The following is a 25,782-nucleotide window of genomic DNA, read 5'->3' as shown; positions in this document are numbered from 1 at the left end:
GAGAGGAGACACCTGTATATAGATAACACAGGACCACCATTCACATTAGTCACAGCTCACCTCCTCCCCTCCCTGCACAGGCAGGATTACACCGAGAGGAGACACATATATAGATAACACAGGCCCCCCAGTCACAATAGTCACAGCTCACCTCCTCCCCTCCCTGTACAGACAGATTACACTGAGACACCTATATATAGATAACACAGGACCCAGCATTCACAATAGTCACAGCTCCCCTCCTCCCTTCCCTGCACAGACAGGATTACACTGAGAGGAGACACCTATATATAGATAACACAGGATTCACCCATTCACAATAGTCACAGCTCACCTCCTCCCCTCCCTGTACAGGCAGGATTACACTGAGACACCTATATATAGATACCACAGGACCCACCATTCACAATAGTCACAGCTCACCTCCTCCCCTCCCTGTACAGGCAGGATTACACTGAGACACCTATATATAGATACCACAGGACCCACCATTCACAATAGTCACAGCTCGCCTCCTCCCCTCCCTGCACAGGCAGGATTACACTGAGAGGAGACACTTGTGTGCAGATAACACAGGGTCCACCATACATAATAGTCACAGCTCACCTCCTCCCCTCCCTGTACACACAAGATTACACTGAGAGGAGACACCTATATATAGATAACACAGGAGCCACCATTCACAATAGTCACAGCTCACCACCTCCGCTCCCTGCACAGACAGGATTACACTGAGAGGAGACACCTATATATAGACAAAACAGGATTCACCATTCACAATAGACACAGCTCACCTCCTCCCCTCCCTGTACGGGCAGGATTACACTGAGACACCTATATATAGATACCACAGGACCTACCATTCACAATAGTCACAGCTCACCTCCTCCCCTCCCAGTACAGACAGGATTACACTGAGAGGAGACACCTATATATAGATAACACATGATCCACCATTCACAACAGTCACAGCTCACCTCCTCCCCTCCCTGTACAGATAGGATTACACTGAGAGGAGACACCTGTATATAGATGACACAGGACCCACCTTTCACAATAGTCACAGCTCGCCTCCTCCCCTCCCTGCACAGGCAGGATTACACTGAGAGGAGACACCTGTATATAGATAACACAGAATCCACCATTCACAATAGTCACAGCTCACCTCCTCCCCTCCCTGTACAGACAGGTTTACACTGAGAGGAGACACCTATATATAGATAACACAGGATCACCATTTACAATAGTCACAGCTCCCCTCCTCCCCTCCCTGTACAGACAGGATTACACTGACAGGAGACACCTATATATAGATAACACAGGATCACCATTTACAATAGTCACAGCTCACCTCCCCCCCTCCCTGTACAGACAGGATTACACTGAGAGGAGACACCTATATATAGATAACACAGCAGCCACCATTCACAATAGTCACAGCTCACCTCCTCCCCTCCCTGTACAGACAGGATTACACTGACAGGAGACACCTATATATAGATAACACAGGATCACCATTCACAATAGTCACAGCTCACCTCCCCCTCTCCCTGTACACACAGGATTACACTGAGAGGAGACACCTATATATAGATAACACAGCAGCCACCATTCACAATAGTCACAGCTCACCTCCTCCCCTCCCTGTACAGACAGGATTACACTGACAGGAGACACCTATATATAGATAACACAGGACCCACCATTCACAATAGTCACAGCTCACCTCCTCCCCTCCCTGCACAGAGCGGATTACACTGAGAGGAGACACTTATATATAGATAACACCGGACCCACCATTCACAATAGTCACAGCTCACCCCCTCCCCTCCCTGCACAGAGAGGATTACACTGAGAGGTGACACCTACATATAGATAACACAGGGTCCAAAAAAAAAATCACTGCTAAGCTGTTACATTGTGTCCACATTTGTTCTACATACAAAATTATTATTTTTTACTAGTTTTTTTGAGAAGACATTGCAGAATGTCATAATTTGGCCCTAATATGTCTCATCACTTACAGGGCGCCCCGTTCAGGAATCTCGCCCCGTTAACCCCTGCCGGCCCTAATAATTTGCATACGATGGCAGCAGGGTACGACAGACTAATTAATAGAAATATGTATTTGCATAGTTAATTACAAAGCCACTTCTGCTCCCCAAAAGTGAATGTGTGTTATCGAGGGACCCGCCATTCTGTATGTATGAGCCACGGTCCTTCTATACCTCCTCACGACGTAGATGGAGAGCAGGCAATCACTTAGGATCCCCCAAACTCGGAGACCAGCACAAGTGAATCAATTCGTTAACAGGTCCATCGGGGGCCGTCACACACAAGCTATACTGATCGGATCCCCGTGGAGGCCGCGCTCGCCACAGCGGGTTTTGAGTATTAAAGGGAGCCGGTCACATCCAATAAAGTAAGTTATGGTGCTTTAAGGGAGGGAACAGCGAGCCGGGTGTATTTTTTATATTCCCTGCTCCCGCGATCCAGCGGTGTCCCCTCTAAAGACCGTGCAGCGCAGGGAGACTGGACTCCTTTCCCATAGGCGCGTATAGGAGAACACGTACAAGGAACTCTGAAAGGAGTCCAGCCTCCCTGCGCTGCACAGTCTTCAGAGGGGACACCGCTGGATCGCGGGAACAGGTGAGTATGAAAAATACCCCCGGCTCGCTGTCCCCTCCCTAACAGCGCCACCACGCCATAGGACATGACTGACTCCCTGTAAAGAGATCCAGTCGTGCGGCCCACCCGAGTCCATTAAGTGAAGCGCTGTTATCTATACTGACCCATATGCTGTTTTTGGGACCACCCTCGCTCGTGTGACTCTTCTTCTGTCTTCTCACACAATTACTATGTAACATTACAGTTCCCACTGCGGACGTTCAGCTGTCGGCGTCTGTGCATTAGAAAGCGCTGCTCCTTTAAATAATGCATCTTGTGTGAAAAGCGAGTCGGCGCTCTTTTGTGTAAAATGACAAGAAAATAGTTAATCCTATCGGGGGGCTTCAGTGTTCGTTGAAGAGAAAGGTAATTACCCTCCGAAGAATAAAACATGAAGGAGAGGAACGCGGTGGAAAAGTTTCTTTGAAGTTGTGTTAAGCAGCAGCTAATAATTATGAAGTCGAACAAGAGAAATGAGAGATATCGCGGGCTTAATGTGAGGGGAGAAAAGCCGTGTAATTCCGCGGAGCCGCTCCTGCGCCGTTCTGCCGCTGCTGATAATGGCAGTAGTTGTTTCATATAACCTTTCCATTCAGTTTGCTTGTGGTGGAGGCGGCCGTGGGCTTCAGTGCCAAGCTGTAGTCAATAGTGGCTACGGGGGGTGCAGAGCTTCCAGTCATACATATATAAGAGGGCAACAACAGGGGGTCCTGGGCTCGTAGGCTGCGATGGCTTCTGGGCACAACGTGGCGTACATGTCCTCTGGACAAGAAGAAAGCTGTGAAAACGTGCATGATGGGGTAAGGACGGACATGGCGCTGGTAAAGGTGGACACGATGGGGGTGAGGATGGACATGGCGCTGGTGAAGATGGATAGGATGAAGGTGAAGAATGACATGGCGCTCGTGAAGATGGACATACTGAAGATGGACACAAAGAGTGTGAAGATGGACATGATGGAGGTTTACATGATGAAGACGGACACGATGAAGGTGCAAATGGACATGATGCCAGTAAAGATGGACATGATGAAGGTGAACATGATGAAGATGGACATGATGAAGGTGAAGACGGACATGATGAAGGTGAAGACAGACATGATGGTGAAGACGGACATGATGAAGGTGAAGACGGACATGATGAAGGTGAACATGATGAAGACAGACATGATGAATGTGAACATGATGAAGATGGACATGATGAAGGAGAAGATGGACATGATGAAGATGGACACAATGAATGTGAAGATGGACATGACGCCGGTGAAGATGGACATGGTGAAGATAAACATGATAAAGATGGACATGAAGACTATAAAGATGGACATGATGGAGGTGAGGACAGACATGGCGCCGATGAAGATGGATACGATGAAGGTAAAGAATGTCATGGCGCTGGTGAAGATGGACATGATGAAGATGGACATGATGGGGGTGAGAACGGACATGGCGCCGGTGAAGATGGATAGGATGAAGGTAAAGATTGACATGGCGCTGGTGAAGATGGACATGCTGAAGATAGACACAAAGACTGTGAAGATGGACATGATGGAGGTGAGGACGGACATGGCGCTGGTAAAGATGAACATGATGGGGCTGAGGATGGACATGGTGCCGGTGAAGATGGATCGGATGAAGGTAAAGAATGACATGGCGCTGGTGAAGATGGACATGATGAGGATGGACATGATGGGTGTGAGGATGGACTTGGCGCCAGTGAAGATGGATAGGATGAAGGTAAAGAATGACACGGCGCTGGTGAAGATGGATAGGATGAAGGTAAAGAATGACATGGCGCTCGTGAAGATGGACATAATGAAGATGGACCCAAAGAGTGTGAAGATGGACATGATGGAGGTTTACATGATGAAGACGGACACGATGAAGGTGCAAATGGACATGATGCCAGTAAAGATGGACATGATGAAGATGGACATGATGAAAATGGACATGATGAAGGTGAAGATGGACATGATGAAGGTGAACATGATGAAGATGGACATAATGAAGGTGAAGATGGACATGATGAAGGTGAAGATGGACATGATGAAGATGAACATGATGAAAATGGACATGATGAAGGTGAAGATGGACATGATGAAGGTGAACATGATGAAAATGGACATGATGAAGGTGAACATGATGAAGATGGACATAATGAAGGTGAAGATGGACATGATGAAGGTGAACATGATGAAGATGGACATGATGAAGGTGAAGATGGACATGATGAAGGTGAAGATGGACATGATGAAGATGAACATGATGAAGACGGACATAATGAAGGTGAAGATGGACATGATGAAGGTGAAGAAGGACATGATGAAGGTGAAGACGGACATGATGAAGGTGAAGACGGGCATGATGAGGGTGAAAACGGGCATGATAAAGGTGAAGACGGGCATGATGAAGGCGAAGACAGACATCATGAAGGCGAAGACGGACATGATGAATGTGAACATGATGAAGATGGACACAATGAATTTGAAGATGGACATGACGCCGGTGAAGATGGACATGTTGAAGATAAACATGATAAAGATGGACATGATGGAGGTGAGGACAGACATGGCGCCGATGAAGATGGATAGGATGAAGGTAAAGAATGTTATGGCGCTGGTGAAGATGGACATGATGAAGATGGACATGATGGGGGTGAGGACGGACATGGCGCCAGTGAAGATGGATAGGATGAAGGTAAAGATTGACATGGCGCTGGTGAAGATGGACATGCTGAAGATAGACACAAAAAATGTGAAGATGGGCAAGAACGGATATGGCGCCGGTGTAAATGGATATGATGAAGGTAAAGACTGACATGACACTGGTGAAGATGGACATGATGAAGACCGACATGATGGTAAACATTATGAATGTGAACATGATGAAGACGGACATAATGAAGGTGCAAATGGACATGATGCCAGTGAAGATGGACATGATGAAGGTGAAGATGGACATGATGAAGGTGAAGACGGACATGACGCCGGTGAGTATGGACATGATGAAGGTGAAGACAGACATGACGCCGGTGAAGCTGGATATGATGAAGGTCAACATGATGAAGATGGACATAATGCCAGTGAAGACAGACATTATGAAGATGAAGACGAACATGATGCCGGTTAAGATGGACATTTTGAAGGTTAAGATGGACATGACACCGATGAAAATGAACATGATGCCGGTGAAGATGGACATGATGGTGACCACAATGAAGATGGACATGATGGTGACCACAATGAAGATGGACATGATGGTGACCACAATGAAGATGGACATGATGAATTTGAAAACGGACATGAGGCCGGTGAAGATGAAGGTGAAGATGGATATGACGCCAGTGAAGATGGACATGATGAAGGTAAAGATGGACATAATGAAGTTGAAGATGGACATGATGAAGGTGAAGAAGGACATGACGCTGGTGAAGATGGACATGATGAAGATGGACACAATGGAGGTGAAGATGGACATGACGCCAATGAAGATGGACATGACACTGGTGAAAATGAACATGAAACCAGTAAAGATGGACATGATGAAGGTGAACATGATGGAGATGGACATGATGAAGGTAAAGACGGACATGACGCTACTAAAGATGAGCACGAAGCCAATGAACATGGACATGATGAAGGTGAACATGATGAAGGTGAACATGATGAAGATGGACATGATGAAGGTAAAGACGGACATGACGCTACTAAAGATGAGCACGAAGCCAATGAACATGGACATGATGAAGGTGAACATGATAAAGACAGCCATGATGCCAGTAAAGGTGAGCACGATGAAGGTACAGACAGACATGACGCCGGTGAAGATGGACATGATAAAGGTACAGACAGACATGAAGCCGGTGGAGACGTGACGATGCCGATGATGCAGATGCTTTATATTGAAAGCAGCACAATAACTACAATTGTACACTAATAGCAGCAGCTTGGTGACTGAGTCCAAGTAACAGCCCAGTTATCAAATACTACCACCATACAGCACAGGCATCCAGCCATAGAGCTTACTGAGGAGGCTAATCCACATAGCGGCAGCTACACAAGGAGGTCCACATGGTTTTTAGATGGATTATTAATCACAACGTGATTGGTCAGGTCGTTGGCTGTTTTACCTGCAAACCGTAAGACTAGGGGGCGCTGCATACATTTCAGGAGAGTAAAAATCCTTCTTCTGGTATTTTTGAGGGATATTTTTAGCTGAGGAGGACACAATATGCAGTAAATGAACAAACCACCGGCGCACAAGGTGTTAACTCACTATTTATGCCGGACTCCTTCCAAGACGTCTTATGAGGCTCCTGCGTGCAGGTCTTTTATGTGCTTCAAAAAGGCTGAGTGTGAACGCAGCCTAAACATCTTAAACCATACACTGAACATCAGGCTGTGATGTCACCCAACACATGCAGACACAGGAAGTCACATCAGTAACCAGCCTGAAACGGCGTCCACACCTGGGCGCACGCAGCAGCCAATCAGATAAAAGCTTTCATTTTGCAACTTGTATTTGGAAAACTCACAACGTAATCTAACCCGCTTTATTCCCCCATCAGTAATAATGTCCCCTATGTGCTTCCACCAGTAATAATGTCCCCCTATGCCCCCACCAGTAATAATGTCCCCTTATGCCCCCACCAGTAATAATGCCCCTTTATGCCCTCACCAGTAATAATGCCCCTTTATGCCCTCACTAGTAATAATGCCCCTTTATGCCCTCACCAGTAATAATGCCACTTTATGCCCTCACCAGTAATAATGTCCCCTTATGCCCCCACCAGTAATAATGCCCCTTTTGTGCTCCCACCAGTAATAATACCGCTTTGTGCTCCCACCAGTAATAATGCCCCCTTTGTGCTCCCACCAGTAATAATGTCCCCTTTTGTGCTCCCACCAGTAATAATGTCCCCTTTATGCCCCCACCAGTAATAATTCCCTCTTTATGCCCCCACAACTAATAATGTCCCCTTATGCCCCCACCAGTAATAATGCCCCCTTTATGCCCCCACCAGTAATAATGTCCCCTTATGCCCCCACCAGTAATAATGTCCCCATTATGCCCCCACCAGTTAAAATTCCCCCTTTGTGCTCCCACTAGTAATAATATCCCTTAAACCCCCATTAATAGTAACGCCCCTTTATGCTCCCACCAGAAATAATGTCCCCTTTATGCCCCCACCAGTAATAATGTCCCCTTATGCCCCCACCAGTAATAATGTCCCCTTATGCCCCCACCAGTAATATTGTCCCCTTATGCCCCCACCAGTAATATTGTCCCCTTTATGCTCCCACCAGTAATATTGTCCCCTTATGCCCCCACCAGTAATATTGTCCCCTTTATGCCCCCACCAGAAATAATGCCCCCTTTATGCCCCAACCAGTAATAATGTCCCCTTTATGCCCCCACCAGAAATAATGTCCCCTTTATGCCCCCACCATAAATAATGTCCCCTTTATGCCCCCACCAGTAATAATGCCCCCTTTATGCCCCCACCAGTAATAATGCCCCCTTTATGCCGCCACCAGTAATAATGTCCCCTTATGCCCCCACCAGTAATAATGTCCCCTTATGCCCCCACCAGTAATAATGTCCCCTTATGCCCCCACCAGTAATAATGTCCCCTTATGCTCCCACCAGTAATAATGCCCCCTTTATGCCCCCTTTCTGCCCCCACCAGTAATATTGTCCCCTTATGCTCCCACCAGTAATAATGCCCCCTTTATGCCCCCACCAGTAATATTGTCCCCTTTATGCCCCCACCAGTAATAATGCCCCCTTTATGTCCCCACCAGTAATCATGTCCCCATCAGCAGTTATGCTCCCTTTTATGCCAGTAGACCCCCGCACCACACTTCTCCTGTAGCTTCCTTCTTCTGGGTATCCCAGACACATGCAGAGACATGTGCCCCCTGGTGCTGGGGATTGGTAGCAGCAGTTATGTGTAATTGCAGCTGCCAGAAGCCGGGGAAGTGAAGGAGACGAGGGCAGCGTGGGTCTCTCTAACCTCTACTGCGTTCCGTCTCTTGTAGAAATACACATTTTATAACCACCCTGATAATACCGCCATCTAGTGCTGGAGTAACAAGGATGGCGATCCAGGCCCCATAAGAGTCAGGAGCATTTCCCCTTACTGCTGTCTGATGCCCTCATTATATTAAAGGGATCATTTGAGGCACCCTTAAGGAGGACAATCTCATATCTGTGAGATGCCCCAATATACCCTGACAGCGGGTGGAAGTGCCGCCACCCAACGGCCTCTAAAAGGCCGAGTCTGTAGAGGACATCTAGCCCAGCGGCGCTGTGATCTCACGGACGCCATCACTGACTGGTTGTGCCGACACAGTGTTTGGGCCCTTTTACACGGAGCGACTGTCCACAGAATCGTTGGATCGTGCCAATTTGACCAATAATCGTTCCATGTAAACACGGCCGACTGTTGACCGGCGAACGAGAATTCATTCGCTAATTGTTCATTTTACGCAGACATAAAAATCACTAGCTCATTTCGTGTAAACGGCGATTGTTCATCACAAGTTCAGCAACGCGAACAACGCAATAATCTAGGCAGCGAAACGTCAGCGATTCATCTGTCTGCATAAAGGGAACGAATCTGCCGCTGCTGCGAACCACTTCTCTCTCTGTGTCGGAGGAGTCGCTGGCGGCGCTGCTTACCACGCTTAATGAATTTGGCGCGTGCGCCGGATGCCTGCTGTATGATATCGCTTAGTTTACTAGGAGGCGGGGCTTGTTAGCGGAGCGGAGATGTCGCAGCGCATGCCAGATGGTTAACCAATCAGGATTTACTCTAGCTAACTGCAAAGTGCGGCTGCTAACGACCTGCGGGGGGGCGTCAGCATCGACAGCAGCGAGAGGCATCGGTCAGAACGGAGCTGACGGTCAGCGCTTACAGCCACAAGCAGTTAGGGGGCTTTTACACGGAGCGAGAAAGTGAAGGCGCGAACAGCGAGAGAGCTGTGTCGTGTACAATGCCGCCGTCTAACATGCGGATGAGTCGCTGACATCTTTGTACTCGAGGGTTCAGTTAGGCAGCCTGCTTGACACAGACCGCTGAGGTCGAAACGTCGCCGGTCTAACATTTTATGGAGTCAGAATAAAACCCCTCTTCTATTTCTAGTTAACCCAGATTCTGCTCGGAGCGCCTGCGTGCCGCTGCCTGAGGAGTCATTGGGTGTAGCATTTAGGACCGAGGGGCCAACGTCATGCTGGAGCGGCACCTCACTTGTTGTCCTTCCTCACCTGTGTGGCTAGAATTGATGTGCCGTTGGCTATCTCTCTTCCTCTAGTGTGTCACCCTAAATCCTCGCTTGCCCCCGCAGAAACTAGGATTTACCCCCACCCCCCGCCCCTTATGAATGCTATGCTGTCAGTCAGCCTGTGGGATTCTGTAGGGACCGCAGCCCCGAGTATTGGAGCACAGAACATAAACGGTCACAACCAACTGCAGAAAGGACTAAAATGTGAAAATAAACATTTACAAACAGAAGTCATTGCCGGTTTGTTGTCTTGTAGTCGTTTCTGTCTCACCATCTTGTGCACAAGTCACATCCAAAGCTGCCCTCAAATTTCCTTAATTGTCACTTGCCCCCAGTCAGCGCTGCGCCGTCTGACCTTCCTCAACAGTTTAGATACTGTAATATATAAGAAATTTCTTTTCCTTAAACGGGGAAAATTGGCTTCCACCTCATTGTTTGTTTTTTTCCCTTCCTCTGGATCAACATTGGGGGGTAATAGGCTGAATTGGATGGATGGGGGGCTTTTTTCAGCTTTACATACTTTTTTTTTCACCTCCTTCTCCTGCTGGTCTAGTAAAGCTCTGCAGACACCGAGGCAGCAGGGGGTGCCGAGTGATATGAGATGTGCAACCTTCATAGATTAGACACATGCAGACTGTCGTGGGTGGAGCTGCTGACCTGTTGCTTCTGTCCCCGCAGCCGCTGATCACCCTGGACAGCAGCATCTCGCTGACGTTCCATGTGGAGGGCGTCAATACCATCACGGTGCAGGTCTCATCTGCAAACACTCTCATCCAGGACACGAAAGAGGTGGCTGTACATGGTACGTAATAATATCCACATCCTGCAGTGGGTGCTCACCGAGGCACCAGCGCGATATTCCTGAACCCCAGTAATTTTGGGAACAATTTAGAAGAGCCACCAGATACATATCCATCTATGTTCACAATGTGTTCACTCTATGTGTGATTTGTGCCGGCCATGACGCAGAATTCTGAAGGAGAACATAGAGGCCCGCGGGCCTGACGGATGCAGTAAAAGTACCCGCCAAGCAGGTATACCTAGATATCCCCTAATATATAGGAAAGATGGCTTGTGGGAGGTTGTGGCCTGTTGTACTTTATATGGTAGGAGGGTGTGGCCTGCTGTACTACATATGGTAGGAGGGCGTGGCCTGCTGTACTACATATGGTAGGGGGCGTGGCCTGCTGTACTACATATGGTAGGAGGGTGTGGCGTGTTGTACTATACATGGCTGGATGGCGTGGTCTACTGTACTCTATATGGCATGAGGGCATGGCCTGTTGTAAGCTGTATGATAGGAGGGTGTGGCCTGTTGTTGTATACACAGTATGAGCATGTGGCTTGTTGTGCTATATACAGTGGGAGGGTGTGGCCTGTTGTACTGTATACAGTCAGATGGTGTGGCCTGTTGTACTTTATGTGGCAGGAGGGCGTGGCCTGATTTACTACATATGGTAGGGGGCATGGCCTGTTGTACCAGATACATTAGAGGGGAGTGGCCTGCTGTACTGTATATGGTCAGAGGGTGTGACCTATTGTATTAAAGACAGTAGTTTGGGCGTGGCCTGTTGCACTGTATACTGTAGGGGGCGTGACCTGAGACACTGTATACAGAAGGAGGGCGTGGCTTGTTGCAATGTATACATTCAACTACTAAATGCTGTACTTTGGAGGGATTTTGCCTTAATGCTGAATGTAAAGTCTTTAAGAACATCTCCTTGTCATCACCTTGTATGCAAGAGCCATAGAGGCCGCCCACGCAGCGTACCTTGGGGCCCTCAGGTAGCAGCATACCTTGGGGCCCTTGGGTAGCAGTGTACCTTGGGGCCCTCGGCTAGCAGGAGCCAACAAACCGCTTCTGTCCTCTCCTATCGGGGTCACAGCATTTTTAGCAATGGAACCATTCTGATCTTTGATCCGGGCCCCTTGTAGTCTATGGGGCCACTAATTGTCATTATTCTATTTATGCACCTGGCTCTTAGAGTGGTTGGTGGGCATTGAGGGTCCTTTGCTTGTGGATGATCATTAAGGGGGTCTTTAAAATCTTTAATATGAAATATAAGTCATCAATTCCTGATAGCAGGAGTCCGATTTTTGATTTTCTTGCCGATCAACTGAATGAAGAAGTCATGGTGTCCGCTTCAATATTACTGGACACAGTGCTCTCCACTTGGGAGAGTGCTGCAGTACCAGGTACAGCCACAGAGAGGTGTATGGCACTGTGCCATGTAAGCAGTGAGGGTTAAGCAGCCCCGCGAGGTTAGATATTGATGGCCTATTGTATCTTGAGCCAAATGGGGGCAGCAGAGGAGTTGGTGCAGGGTAGTATTACTTCTTGTATATCATTAGAGAGGTTTAAACAGTAGGGCAAGTGACTGCTGAGGCTTTGACAGATCAGCCATCGTCCATCATGAACCATCGGTCACATACATTTTCAAGCAGTAGTTGTCCGAAAGGGCCAAAATCGGATACTTCAGGCGACCATTGTTCATGATGGAACCCTGTGAGTCGTGGAAGAATCGTAGCACTACTGAAACTTGTGCGCAGCCGCGATGTTTCTTTGAGGGGAGAACCGATTCTTGGGATGCTCCTGCGACTTGCTCCCCCGTAGAGGGACGCTGAGGTCATTGGTCGACAATTAATAGAATGAGGACAAAACCAGGAACCCAAATTCCATCAGCTCCCTCCCTCCGAATCCTGCCGCCCCGGCGCGTCCGCCATCTGTTCTGCAGCAGCGTCACCAGGCGAGATCTCTGCGCAGCGTCATTATCCAATTGGTGGCAATGTTAATGTGAGAAGCCATTAAGCATCTGCAAGCGCAGTGCGGGCCGCGAGTCACCTGATGGCAGCGAGCGGCTAATGAACACCCCTCCTAATAGTCGCCCTCCGTCTTACGCCGCGCCGCCGCTTTAAGCTAAAACATGTTGAAATGTACTGTTGCAAAATGTAACAAAGTGGAAGCTAAATATAAAGCGCCAGAAGTGACACAAAGCGTCTCGTTTTTTTCAGAGTACTTCCAGTCGCAGCTGTTGTCATTCTCCCCGAACCTGGATTACCACAACCCCGACATCCCCGAGTGGAGACAAGACATAAGCAGGCTCATTAAGAAGGCTCTGATACAGGTAGGGATTAATGGTGGCAGCCGAGTGCGATCCGCCGCAGGGCGACAAGAGCGCCGATACACCGTGGGATTGTCATACAGCTAATGATCAAATGACGGAGCCGCCATCCTCTCTAGCAGAAGGAAGATGTAGCAGAGCTGAGCGTCCCAGGTGGGAAGAGTTTGTCATGTGGTGCAAATCAGATCTGGATTTCCTGCAGCTCGTAATAGGACTGCACTCATTATCTTAGCAGACGGCGCGCTCCTGAAGAGCTATGTGACAGACTCAGCTCTGCTACACCTGTATATCAGGAACAGAAAGATGGCTTCCAAGCGTACAGCATGTCGGACCCCGCGCAATCCCGTCCGCTGGACATCAGAGAGCGGTGACCTCTGACCTGCAGAACTAGTGTCCTGACATCCTGCAGGTGATGCTGGGACTTGTAGTTCTGCAGTAAGAGGGCTTGGAGACCTCTGCCGTAGAGCTTACCCATTTCCCAGGTTGCTTACTGCCATGTATAGATATTATTTCCTCCAATCAGCCGGAACTGACAGGTGACGTAAATGACACGGATTACCTGGCGGCCGCAGCACCTGTCGGGGGAATATATGATGGGGTATATTATGGGATACATTATGGGATATATTATGGGATACATTATGGGATACATTATGGGATACATTATGGCATATATTATGGGATACATTATGGGGTATATTATGGGATACATTATGGGGTATATTATGGGATACATTATGGGATATATTATGGGATACATTATGGGATACATTATGGGATACATTATGGGGTATATTATGGGATACATTATGGGATACATTATGGGGTATATTATGGGATACATTATGGGATACATTATGGGGTACATTATGGGATACATTATGGGATACATTATGGGGTACATTATGGGATACATTATGGGGTATATTATGGGATACATTATGGGGTACATTATGAGATACATTATGGGATACATTATGGGGTATATTATGGGATACATAATGGGATACATTATGGGGTATATTATGGGGTATATTATGGGATACATTATGGGATACATTATGGGGTATATTATGGGATATATTATGGGATACATTATGGGATACATTATGGGATACATTATGGGATACATTATGGGATACATTATGGCATATATTATGGGGTATATTATGGGATACATTATGGGATACATTATGGGATACATTATGGGATATATTATGGGATACATTATGGGGTATATTATGGGGTATATTATGGGATACATTATGAGATACATTATGGGATACATTATGGGGTATATTATGGGGTATATTATGGGATACATTATGGGATACATTATGGGGTATATTATGGGATATATTATGGGATACATTATGGGATACATTATGGGGTATATTATGGGGTATATTATGGGATACATTATGAGATACATTATGGGATACATTATGGGGTATATTATGGGATACATAATGGGATACATTATGGGGTATATTATGGGGTATATTATGGGATACATTATGGGATACATTATGGGGTATATTATGGGATATATTATGGGATACATTATGGGATACATTATGGGGTACATTATGGGATACATTATGGGGTACATTATGGGATACATTATGGGGTATATTATGGGATACATAATGGGATACATTATGGGGTATATTATGGGGTATATTATGGGATACATTATGGGATACATTATGGGGTATATTATGGGATATATTATGGGATACATTATGGGATACATTATGGCATATATTATGGGATACATCAGGCAGTCACTGATCAGTCGGTTATATTGGTAAGTATGCAGATCTATGACAAGCATCAGATTGTGCGCGGAGGGCTGGTCGGAGGGTCTCCAGGACGGATGGTCTTGTGGGGGTATTCCCAGTACTTAGTGGTTAATACCTACCAAAAGTGCTCCAAGGAAAGACAAGCGGTGACAGAGCGAAGGCCACGGAAGAGGGACTGGAGGACACGTTACTGGTGATGATAGAAAGCTGTCAGATCACACAGGACCCGCAGCTCGCTGTATACGGGGCCGCAGACCGGACAGAGTCCCCATGTGACCCCTGTTCACCGCCAAAAACACCTGCAAGGGGCATAAAGAATGTGCCTGGTCTGATGGATGACATATTACAGCATGTGGACAGCCGGGTGCATTACTTACCTGACAAGAGATGGCACCAGGATGGGACGGAGACAAGCTGGTGGGTAGGCAGAGTGATGGGCGATGTTCTGCTGGGTACTTGGGTCCTGGCATCATGTGGACAGCCGGGTGTTTTACTTACTGTAGAAGAGATGGCAGCAGGACAGGAAGAAGACAAGCCAATGGAGGGTGCGACCAACAGTGTAATGGGTGATGTTCTGCTGGGTACCTGGGTTATGCCATAATGTGGACAGCTGGGTGCATCACTTATCTGGGAGCAGATGGCATTAGTATAGAAGAAGACAAGCCGGTGGTGACTGTGTGATGGGCAATGTTTATATGGATAGGACAGCTGGTTAAAACACTTACCTGGTAAGAGATCGCACCAGGATAAGAAGAAGTCAAGCTGGTGGGTACTTGTGTCCTGCCATCATGCGGACGATGAGGGGTGCAACACTTACCTGGGAAGAAATGGCACCAGAATAGGAAGAAGACAAGCTGGCAGGGGCAGTGCGATGGGCAATGTTCATATGGATACGACAGCTGGTTAAAACACTTACCTGGTAAGAGATCGCACCAGGATAAGAAGAAGTCAAGCCACAGGGCCCTGGCTATGGGTAATATTTTGTTGGGTACTTGGGTTTTGCCATCATGTGGACGACGAGGGGCGCAACACTTACCTGAGAAAAGATGGCACCAGGACAGGAAGATGACAAGCTGGTGGGGGTAGTGTGATGTTCTACTGGGTACCTGGGTTCTGGCATCATGTGGACAGCCGGGTACATCACTTTCCTGGGAAGAGATGGCACCAGGATGGGACTGAGACAAGCTGGTGGGTGGGCAGTGTGATGGGCAATGTTCTGCTGGGTCCTGGCATCATAGGCACGTGACATGTACCGACTGCCTAACATTGTACAGAGGAGTTCCCCTTTCATGGCAGAGGGATTCCTTATGGGTGTCGCCCTCAGCAGGATAATGTGCCTCACTGCAGAAACTGAACAGAGAGATGAAGGAGACGACTTCTGAGCCACGGGGGCGCAGCGAGGAATGTACAGGACCTGCCGCTGACACCGCAGGACTCCTCCGAGGTCTGCTGGAGTCCAGAAGGGACAGAGCTGCACAATATTAGGGGGTTGTAATGTTCTGGCAGATCAGTGTATATGTTTGTATAATTGTATATCATTTCTTACCTCATCCGCCATTTATACGCTCCGTGCGCACATTGTACGCTTCTTCCACACCAGCCCTTGCCCGTCCGCCATGCTAACTGCTCGCGAGGGGCGGCTAATCATCTTCCATTCATTTCTCCTTCGCTGGAACGCGATTGACTCATCCAGCTTCTAATATGGATGTCAGGCCTAATCTAATAAGACGCCCCCATGTAACAAGCAATTAATTAGAGTCTGCTGGCTGCGGGAGGGATGGCGGCCGCGTCCAGCTCCTTCTTATGATAAGACGCCTGGAATCAATATCCCCCTATCTGGGCTTCCATCTCCTCCTTCAGCTATTCTGCAATGTAATATACCTTAAGCGAACCGCACGAGTCCCATCCTGGCGTCTGCGAGGTCCTACAGATACGCTGAACCAACAACATGATGAACGCCAAACCGCATGTATCTCTTGTGGTCAGATAGTGCTTTACACCGGTGCTGACAAAAACGTAACCCCCCCCACCCTTGTGAAAGGGAAGTTCAATAGAACCTAATAGCTGCGGGCAACGCAGCGGATTTTCGCCGCGAATTACGCGGCGGAAATCCGTTCGTGGGAAGGAGGCCTTAGAATCATCTTCCAACAATATGCAGATAATGTATGACCGCCCCGTGGGACGCGGTGGGAGGGGCTGCCTGCACTCACACGGCTCTACGGTTTATGTATTCTGTCTTCTGATTGGCGGTGTTTGGACCTCTTTAATGCACGTTTTCCATCTGGATGGTTTCAGGTGACGAGTATCCCCGAGGAGCACATCCTGGTCGCCATGTTTCCGGGTCTTCCAACGGCAGCAGAACTTTTTATTTTGCCACCAAAAAATGTTAGTGAACGGAGAAAAGGGAGTAAAGCCGACTTGGAGCAGGTGAGCCGGAGCCCCGAATACCTTCAATCCCCTCAGTGGGTCCCCCATGTGGTAAAATAACAACTCAGCAGTTACTCCGCTCGTCCCCGCCACCGGACTCCACTGTCTGCTTACTGGCTGCAGCGGCGTCCCATAAACCTTCTGCAGCAGCCAATGACTGAGCTTCCCCGTGGTCCCGGTTGTTGGCACACGCTAGGCAGACCCCAGTGGCTATAATGGAGTCCGTCCCGCTTCCAGCATACCACCATAGCCTTTCCTAGATGAAATAGTGCATCATTGTGAGCTGATTATCGGAGCCTCCAGGGTTTATTCACACCAGCAAGTGCAAGATTATCCAAGTCAGAGGCATAACTGTAGCTTCTGGGCCCCGACGGAAAACATGTTACAGGGCCCCCAACTATAATGCTTTATTCATAGTACTGGGCCCCCTATATGGAGTGGATGGGTCTTATGGGCCCCCTGAGGCGACCATATCCCCTGCAGCCCCCATAGTTACGCCCCTGCTGCAAGTTATTCAGACAGATATCCCAGTTACAAACCTGCAGATTATATGTGAGTGTGATGCATTTTGTGGGGAAGTCGTATTGCACTCGCATCGCTGCACTTGCCATTTTCATGAACGTAATTATTCCCTATGAGATATAAACACGTGGCGCTCGCAGGTGCAGGCCGCCGTGATGCTCGCAGGTGCAGGCCGCCGTGATGCTCGCAGGTGCAGGCCGCCGTGATGCTTGCAGGTGCAGACCGCCGTGATGCTCGCAGGTGCAGGCCGCCGTGATGCCCGCAGGTGCAGACCGCCGTGATGCTCGCAGGTGCAGACCGCCGTGATGCTCGCAGGTGCAGGCTGCCGTGATGCTTGCATGTGCAGACCGCCGTGATGCTGGCAGGTGCAGGCCACCGTGATGCTCGCAGGTGCAGGCCGCCGTGATGCTCGCAGGTGCAGGCCGCCGTGATGCTCGCAGGTGCAGGCCGCCGTGATGCTCGCAGGTGCAGGCCGCCGTGATGCTCGCAGGTGCAGGCCGCCGTGATGCTCGCAGGTGCAGACCGCCGTGATGCTCGCAGGTGCAGACCGCCGTGATGCTCGCAGGTGCAGGCGGCCGTGATGCTCGCAGGTGCAGACCGCCGAGATGCTCGCAGGTGCAGACCGCCGTGATGCTCGCAGGTGCAGACCGCCGTGATGCTCGCAGGTGCAGACCGCCGTGATGCTCGCAGGTGCAGACCGCCGTGATGCTCGCAGGTGCAGGCGGCCGTGATGCTCGCAGGTGCAGACCCCCGTGATGCTATTTTTCTTCTGCTTCTGTAAGGAAGAACGGTCGATCCTTCCACAGAATCGCCCAAACACAGGACACGCTGCCGTTTTTCTCTCACATCCTCTCTTCTCGCAGCGCTGCAAGAGAAAAATCTCAACTGTAAGGGGTTAAAGCAGCGGGCCGCTGTCAGACAGCCCAAACAATTGTCAGCGAGTTTGCAGAATACCATTCCTCATTATATAACCTAAAATATCAACCCCAGTGGGGAGAAATCCGAAGCCTCCTACAAAGCGCCAGCCTGCCCGCCCGCCGCCCGCCCAGGTAGCCACCCATCCACCCCGCTTGAGGTGTTAGAGACCATTAAAATGCTGAAACCCCACAAAGCCCCGATGGTTCTCCAACGGGTATTATAAGAAGTATGTGCAGCACCCGAGGAGCGGGCCACGGCCTAGGGGACAGCGGGGTAGAGTTTGGGACTTGTCACGGTGGCTCCACCATCTCCCACCCGGAGGGTAACAGGTGACATGTCCAAGGGCCGAGGGCAGGTTATTAAATTGGGGAACCCACTGGTTCGGTCACTCGTGACACCAGCGTTCCTTCCTACGTGTCCAGTTGTTGGTAATAAAGAGTCCGCTATATAACTTCCAGAACCAAACCGGGAACGGTCGGTGAAGCTCGTTTACTGGTAGTAGCTTTGTAGAGTTCAGTAATACACGCCGGTAGGGGAAACGGGGTTAAAGTCAGAGTGGTGTGCCAGGGAGGGTTTAGGGGTGGACAGGAGGAACCGCAGCCCCGTTATCTGTGGGTCCAGGTCCCGGCAACACTCTTCTTTCTCTCCAACTCTCTACCGGTCATCACTCACATTTGGGAAAGGGGTGCGCTGCATGGCGGCTCCTCATCCTCAGTGTTTAGGGGTGACACTGGCGTCTCCTGGGTACAGCCGGGGTTGGCTTGGGATTCCCCTCAGCCTCCTCCATTCCGGAGTGCAGACTGAAGGTCTCTGTGTATCTCATAGCTCCAAGCACTCCTCTCTCCTGCCAGGAATCGACTCTGTCCAACTGACTTCACTCATGCACCTTGCAGAAACATTTATACAAAGCTCGATCACATGACTAACAAAAGATACATTTCCAGGCATAACCCAGACAGTAACCCATTCAGTGCTGCACCTCGGCATCATGTTCACTGACAATACAGTAATCAGGAGACCGATACATTGCCACGGATGGAGGGGCCCCACTAACTCAGGGCCTCCTCATGGAAGCATTAAAGGGATATAATCAGCCTCCCGGGAGCAGAAGGTAGGTCTCTCCGCGGATGATGTTATCCCAGGACTCCCCATTGCCCCGCGCTCACACCCAATTTGTAAAGGTTTCATATTATAAAGTGAGTCACACAAAACCCGAGCTGCTAAAACTGGGAATAGATTCAGCGACCGGCTAACATACCCTGGATGTATCCCCGACCGCCAGGGACGCTCCCTCCACCCCCTAGTGGGGCAGTACCGGACCCTCGCACACCTACCTTCCATTATTTACCCCACAAATACTGAACATCCTTTCTGTTTGGAAAAAGAAATTGTTCTTAAATGAAAATAAAATGATTGAACCACAAGCAGCATCCAGCGGGCCCTGGCCGTCTGCCCCCCGCCGCGCACAGGACCTGTAAAGACACCTTGTACTGACCTGCTGTCATGTGTTTCCTTCTTGCACAGATCGTAGAGTCTCTCTTTACTGCCCTCAATCAAAACCTGATAGTCTTTGAGCTTAAACCAGGAGTGCAGATATTTGTCTACGTCACCCAGCTGACTCTAGGTAAGTGGACCACGGCCGGCTGTCTGTATGAAGGGGTAGTTGTATATTCAACGGGCTTTTAAAGAATCTGTTTTACTTTTGATGTCACAATCCTGAAATTCTGCAGTTCTTACACCGACCACAGAGCCTAATAATAGGTGATGTCACAGCTTACCTCTTCCCCCTCCCTGTACAGGCAGGATTACACTGAGAGAAGACTCCTATATATAGATAACACAGGAGCCACCATTCACAATAGTCACAGCTCACCTCCTCCCCTCCCTGCACACCAACCACTAACCCTAATAATAGTCAGACACTTCCTGTTCTGTTGAGGAAACTTCTCAGCTGTCATCTCATTATCATCACAGACAAGATTACACTGAGAGGAGACACCTATATATAGATAACAGCTCTGGTTGTCCGGACGGAGGGTCTGATGTGGCGTTGGCTCTGGTTGTCCAGACGGAGGGTCTGATGTGGCGTCGGCTCTGCTTGTCCGGACGGAGGGTCGGATGTGGCGTCGGCTCTGGTCGTCTGGACGGAGGGTCTGATGTGGCGTTGGCTCTGGTTGTCCAGACGGAGGGTCTGATGTGGCGTCGGCTCTGCTTGTCCGGACGGAGGGTCGGATGTGGCGTCGGCTTTGGTTGTCCAGACGGAGGATCTGATGTGGCGTCGGCTCTGGTTGTCCGGACGGAGGGTCCGATGTGGCATCGGCTCTGGTTGTCCGGAAGGAGGGTCCGATGTGGCATCGGCTCTGGTTGTCCGGAAGGAGGGTCTGATGTGGCGTCGGCTCTGCTTGTCCGGACGGTGGGTCTGATGTCGCGTCGGCTCTGGTTGTCCGGACGGAGGGTCGGATGTGGCGTCGGCTCTGGTTGTCCGGACGGAGGGTCTGATGTGGCGTCGGCTCTGGTTGTCCGGACGGAGGGTCTGATGTGGCGTCGGCTCTGGTCGTCTGGACGGAGGGTCTGATGTGGCGTCGGCTCTGGTTGTCCGGACGGAGGGTCGGATGTGGCGTCGGCTCTGGTTGTCCGGACGGAGGGTCTGATGTGGCGTCGGCTTTGGTTGTCCAGACGGAGGGTCTGATGTGGCGTCGGCTCTGGTTGTCCGGACGGAGGGTCTGATGTGGCGTCGGCTCTGGTTGTCCGGACAGAGGGTCTGATGTGGCGTCGGCTCTGGTTGTCCGGACGGAAGGTCCGATGTGGCGTCGGCTCTGGTTGTCCGGACGGAGGGTCCGATGTGGCATCGGCTCTGGTTGTCCGGACAGAGGGTCAGATGTGGCTTCGGCTCTGGTTGTCCAGAAGGAGGGTCTGATGTGGTGTCGGCTCTGGTTGTCCGGACGGAGGGTCTGATGTGGCGTCGGCTTTGGTTGTCCAGACGGAGGGTCTGATGTGGCGTCGGCTCTGGTTGTCCAGACGGAGGGTCTGATGTGGCGTCGGCTCTGGTTGTCCGGACAGAGGGTCTGATGTGGCATCGGCTCTGTTTGTCCGGACAGAGGGTCTGATGTGGCGTCAGTTCTGGTTGTCCAGAATGGAGGGTCTGATGTGGCGTCGGCTCTGCTTGTCCGGACGGAGGGTCGGATGTGGCGTCGGCTTTGGTTGTCCAGACGGAGGATCTGATGTGGCGTCGGCTCTGGTTGTCCGGACAGAGGGTCAGATGTGGCTTCGGCTCTGGTTGTCCAGAAGGAGGGTCTGATGTGGTGTCGGCTCTGGTTGTCCGGACGGAGGGTCTGATGTGGCGTCGGCTTTGGTTGTCCAGACGGAGGGTCTGATGTGGCGTCGGCTCTGGTTGTCCAGACGGAGGGTCTGATGTGGCGTCGGCTCTGGTTGTCCGGACAGAGGGTCTGATGTGGCATCGGCTCTGGTTGTCCGGACAGAGGGTCTGATGTGGCGTCAGTTCTGGTTGTCCAGACGGAGGGTCTGATGTGGCGTCGGCTCTGCTTGTCTGGACGGAGGGTCGGATGTGGCGTCGGCTTTGGTTGTCCAGACGGAGGATCTGATGTGGCGTCGGCTCTGGTTGTCCGGACGGAGGGTCCGATGTGGCATCGGCTCTGGTTGTCCGGAAGGAGGGTCCGATGTGGCATCGGCTCTGGTTGTCCGGACGGAGGGTCTGATGTGGCGTCGGCTCTGGTTGTCCAGACGGAGGGTCTGATGTGGCGTCGGCTCTGGTTGTCCGGACGGAGGGTCGGATGTGGCGTCGGCTCTGGTTGTCCGGACGGAGGGTCTGATGTGGCGTCGGCTCTGGTTGTCCAGACGGAGGGTCTGATGTGGCGTCGGCTCTGGTTGTCCAGACGGAGGGTCTGATGTGGCGTCGGCTCTGGTTGTCCGGACAGAGGGTCTGATGTGGCGTCGGCTTTGGTTGTCCGGACAGAGGGTCAGATGTGGCTTCGGCTCTGGTTGTCCGGACGGAGGGTCAGATGTGGCATCGGCTCTGGTTGTCCGGACAGAGGGTCTGATGTGGCGTCAGTTCTGGTTGTCCGGACGGAGGGTCTGTTGTGGCGTCGGCTCTGGTTGTCCGGACGGAGGGACTGATGTGGCGTCGGCTCTGTTTGTCCGGACAGAGGGTATAATGTGGTGTCGGCTCTGGTTGTCCGGACAGAGGGTCTGATGTGGCGTCGGCTCTGGTTGTCCGGACGGAAGGTCTGACGTGGCGTCGGCTCTGGTTGTCCGGACGGAGGGTCTGATGTGGCGTCGGCTCTGGTTGTCCGGACGGAGGGTCCGATGTGGCGTCTGCTCTGGTTGTTTGGACGGAGGGTCTGATGTGGCGTCGGCTCTGGCCAGTCACAGCAGCTCTGATGTGGCATCGGCTCTGGTTGTCTGGACGGAGGGTCTGATGTGGCGTCGGCTCTGGTTGTCCGGACGGAAGGTCTGATGTGGCGTCGGTTCTGGTTGTCCGGAGGGAGGGTCCAATGTGGCATCAGCTCTGGTTGTCCGGACGGAGGGTCTGATGTGGCGTCGGCTCTGCTTGTCTGGACGGAGGGTCTGATGTGGCGTCGGCTCTGGTTGTCCGGAGGGAGGGTCCGATGTGGCATCGGCTCTGGTTGCCCAGACGGAGGGTCCGATGTGGCGTTGGCTCTGGTTGTCCGGATGGAGGGTCTGATGTGGCGTCGGCTCTGGTTGTCCGGACGTCATCCAACATTACACAGCAGATAAGGCATTGATACAATGATACGGATACATTTATGACATTTAACAGTTTTTTGTTCTTTTTATATTTTTTCTTTCACTTTGGGAATGGTTGTCCCTCCGATAGTTTTTGTTTTCTACTATTTTCCATGTTATGTTTGTTGTTCCAGTTTGAAGGTTGTGATTGTTTTCCTATGTCTCTGATGCCCCGTGGGTTGGCGGTGGCGGCGGGCAGCCGTGACCTTCAGCTGACTTTCCCAATCCGCTTTAGACTCCATTTGGATTGTTTTAGTTGTTGCTGCAGACAGAGGACACATTGTAGCTCCCAGATATGCCTCCATGATTTGACACTTTGTTAATGTGTCACCTGCCCCTCGAACCTCTGTACCCCACCCCCGTCGCCCTCACACTGGCTGCATGGCACTGAGGGCCATTCTAGCTAATTACTTACTTTCTCACATGATTAAGGTAGAAGTCCGAATTCTTCCAGGGATGTGCTTGCCGATGTTGCCCAGCCGATGTGGCAGATTCGCATGCGACCAAGACCTGATGTGGCAATTATTTTTTTCTGTTATATGGATTTCAAAATCTACGCATGGAAAAATCACTTTACGACCTACAAGCAATAAAATGCTATAATGGCAGCGATGTCGCCACGTAATCTATAGCGCATTATGCAGTGCGAACAGGGCCTTACAGCTGAGCTTCCAACAGATGAAGCGTGTTCGAATAACATACAGAACACCGTACTGCCCACACCCAATGTGCGCCACTCCTGTTCCTGCGGTGCCCGGTCTCCTGCTGCTGAGCGATGACAGCCCAACAGCATAATATGTGCCCGCTGCGGCTGATCATTGGCATAGGGGAGACATGCATTGTTCTGGTGTCGGTGACATCACCTCTGGCTGAATGCTGACAGACGTGATCGGGCACTGACAGAACAGGAGCGGCAGGGAAGCGGGTGAGGTGAGCAGGGCTTTCTTCATGTCATTCCTCCACTCTGAGCCGGTTTACAAATATCTTTACTCCCTGGATAACCCCTTATTATTTGTGTCTATGTAGAGGCGGAACTTAAAGCTCCCGGGCCCCAAAGTGAAATCTGCTCTAGGGCCGCTATGTACCATGTGCTTCCTCTTAAGGGACCGAGGGATTTGGTGTTGGAATTCTGTTTTCTGCAGCTTTAACTATAAACCATATTTCTACCTTTTCATATATTAATTACATAATTTAATCATGTTATGCCCCACCCCCGAAGAGCTGCTCCTCCCCCAAGGAGCCGTGTGAACTCTGCAGTATGTTGTGTTACCAGCAGACCCTACAGTTTGTACATCTTCTGAATCTAAAGTCTTGACATGAGCCTCCCATATTCCTGTCTTTCGCAGCCCCCCTGGTGGATAACAGCGCCAGTCACAGCAGCTCCGCCATGTTGATGCTTCTCTCCGTTGTCTTTGTGGGTTTGGCAGTTTTTTTAATCTACAAATTTAAAAGGTAAGAAACCGATAGAAGTGACTGCGCCCGTCTGTGGGTGGCATCATGTGGCAGGTATCTGCAATAGTGCCTACTTTGTATCCTTCATCTAGTTTTTTTCTCATCTAAGTCCTTGTAGACATTTTGGTTTTTAATATTTTACCTAACATGCAAAAGTTTGTGGTCTCCTTTAGGCTCTGTACACCTTTGTGCGCCCGTTTAGGCTCTGTACACCTTTGTGGTCTCCTTTAGGCTCTGTACACCTTTGTGCGCCCCTTTAGGCTCTGTACACCTTTTTGCGCCCCCTTTAGGCTCTGTACACCTTTCTGCGCCCCTTTAGGCTATGTACACCTTTGTGCGCCCCCTTTAGGCTCTGTACACCTTTGTGCACCCGTTTAGGCTCTGTACACCTTTGTGCGCCCCTTTAGGCTATGTACACCTTTCTGCGCCCCTTTAGGTTATGTACACCTTTGTGCGCCCCTTTAGGCTCTGTACACCTTTGTGCGCCAGTTTAGGCTCTGTACACCTTTGTGCGCCCCTTTAGGCTGTGTACACCTTTGTGCACTCCTTTAGGGTATGTACACCTTTGTGCGCCTTAGGCTATGTACACCTTTGTGCGCCTCTTTAGGCTCTGTACACCTTTGTGCGCCCCTTTAGGCTCTGTACACCTTTGTGCGTCCCTTTAGGCTCTGTACACCTTTGTGCACTCCTTTAGGCTATGTACACCTTTGTGCGCCCCTTTAGGGTATGTACACCTTTGTGTGCCCCTTTAGGGTATGTGCACCTTTGTGCACTCCCTTAGGCTCTGTACACCTTTGTGCGCCCCTTTAGGCTCTGTACA

The 25,782-nt window shown here is 50.3% G+C and overlaps 1 protein-coding gene across 1 annotated transcript in view; it reads left to right on the top strand.

Annotated features, from left to right (window-relative positions):
* Nucleotides 1–25,782, top strand: part of SORCS3 (sortilin related VPS10 domain containing receptor 3) — an 810,393-nt gene that overhangs the window by 768,231 nt on the left and 16,380 nt on the right. The window contains exons 21-25 of the mRNA XM_066601804.1: nucleotides 10,631–10,754; nucleotides 12,965–13,077; nucleotides 17,175–17,306; nucleotides 20,271–20,370; nucleotides 24,857–24,962. Of these exons, the coding sequence (XP_066457901.1) occupies nucleotides 10,631–10,754; nucleotides 12,965–13,077; nucleotides 17,175–17,306; nucleotides 20,271–20,370; nucleotides 24,857–24,962 (575 nt within the window). The remainder of the gene's footprint in view (nucleotides 1–10,630; nucleotides 10,755–12,964; nucleotides 13,078–17,174; nucleotides 17,307–20,270; nucleotides 20,371–24,856; nucleotides 24,963–25,782) is intronic.

Source organism: Eleutherodactylus coqui, chromosome 4, assembly GCF_035609145.1.
Source record: "Eleutherodactylus coqui strain aEleCoq1 chromosome 4, aEleCoq1.hap1, whole genome shotgun sequence".
NCBI classification, from domain to species: Eukaryota; Metazoa; Chordata; class Amphibia; order Anura; family Eleutherodactylidae; genus Eleutherodactylus; species Eleutherodactylus coqui.
Note: the sequence above shows the minus strand (reverse complement) of the source record. Positions and strands in the feature narration are given on the sequence as shown.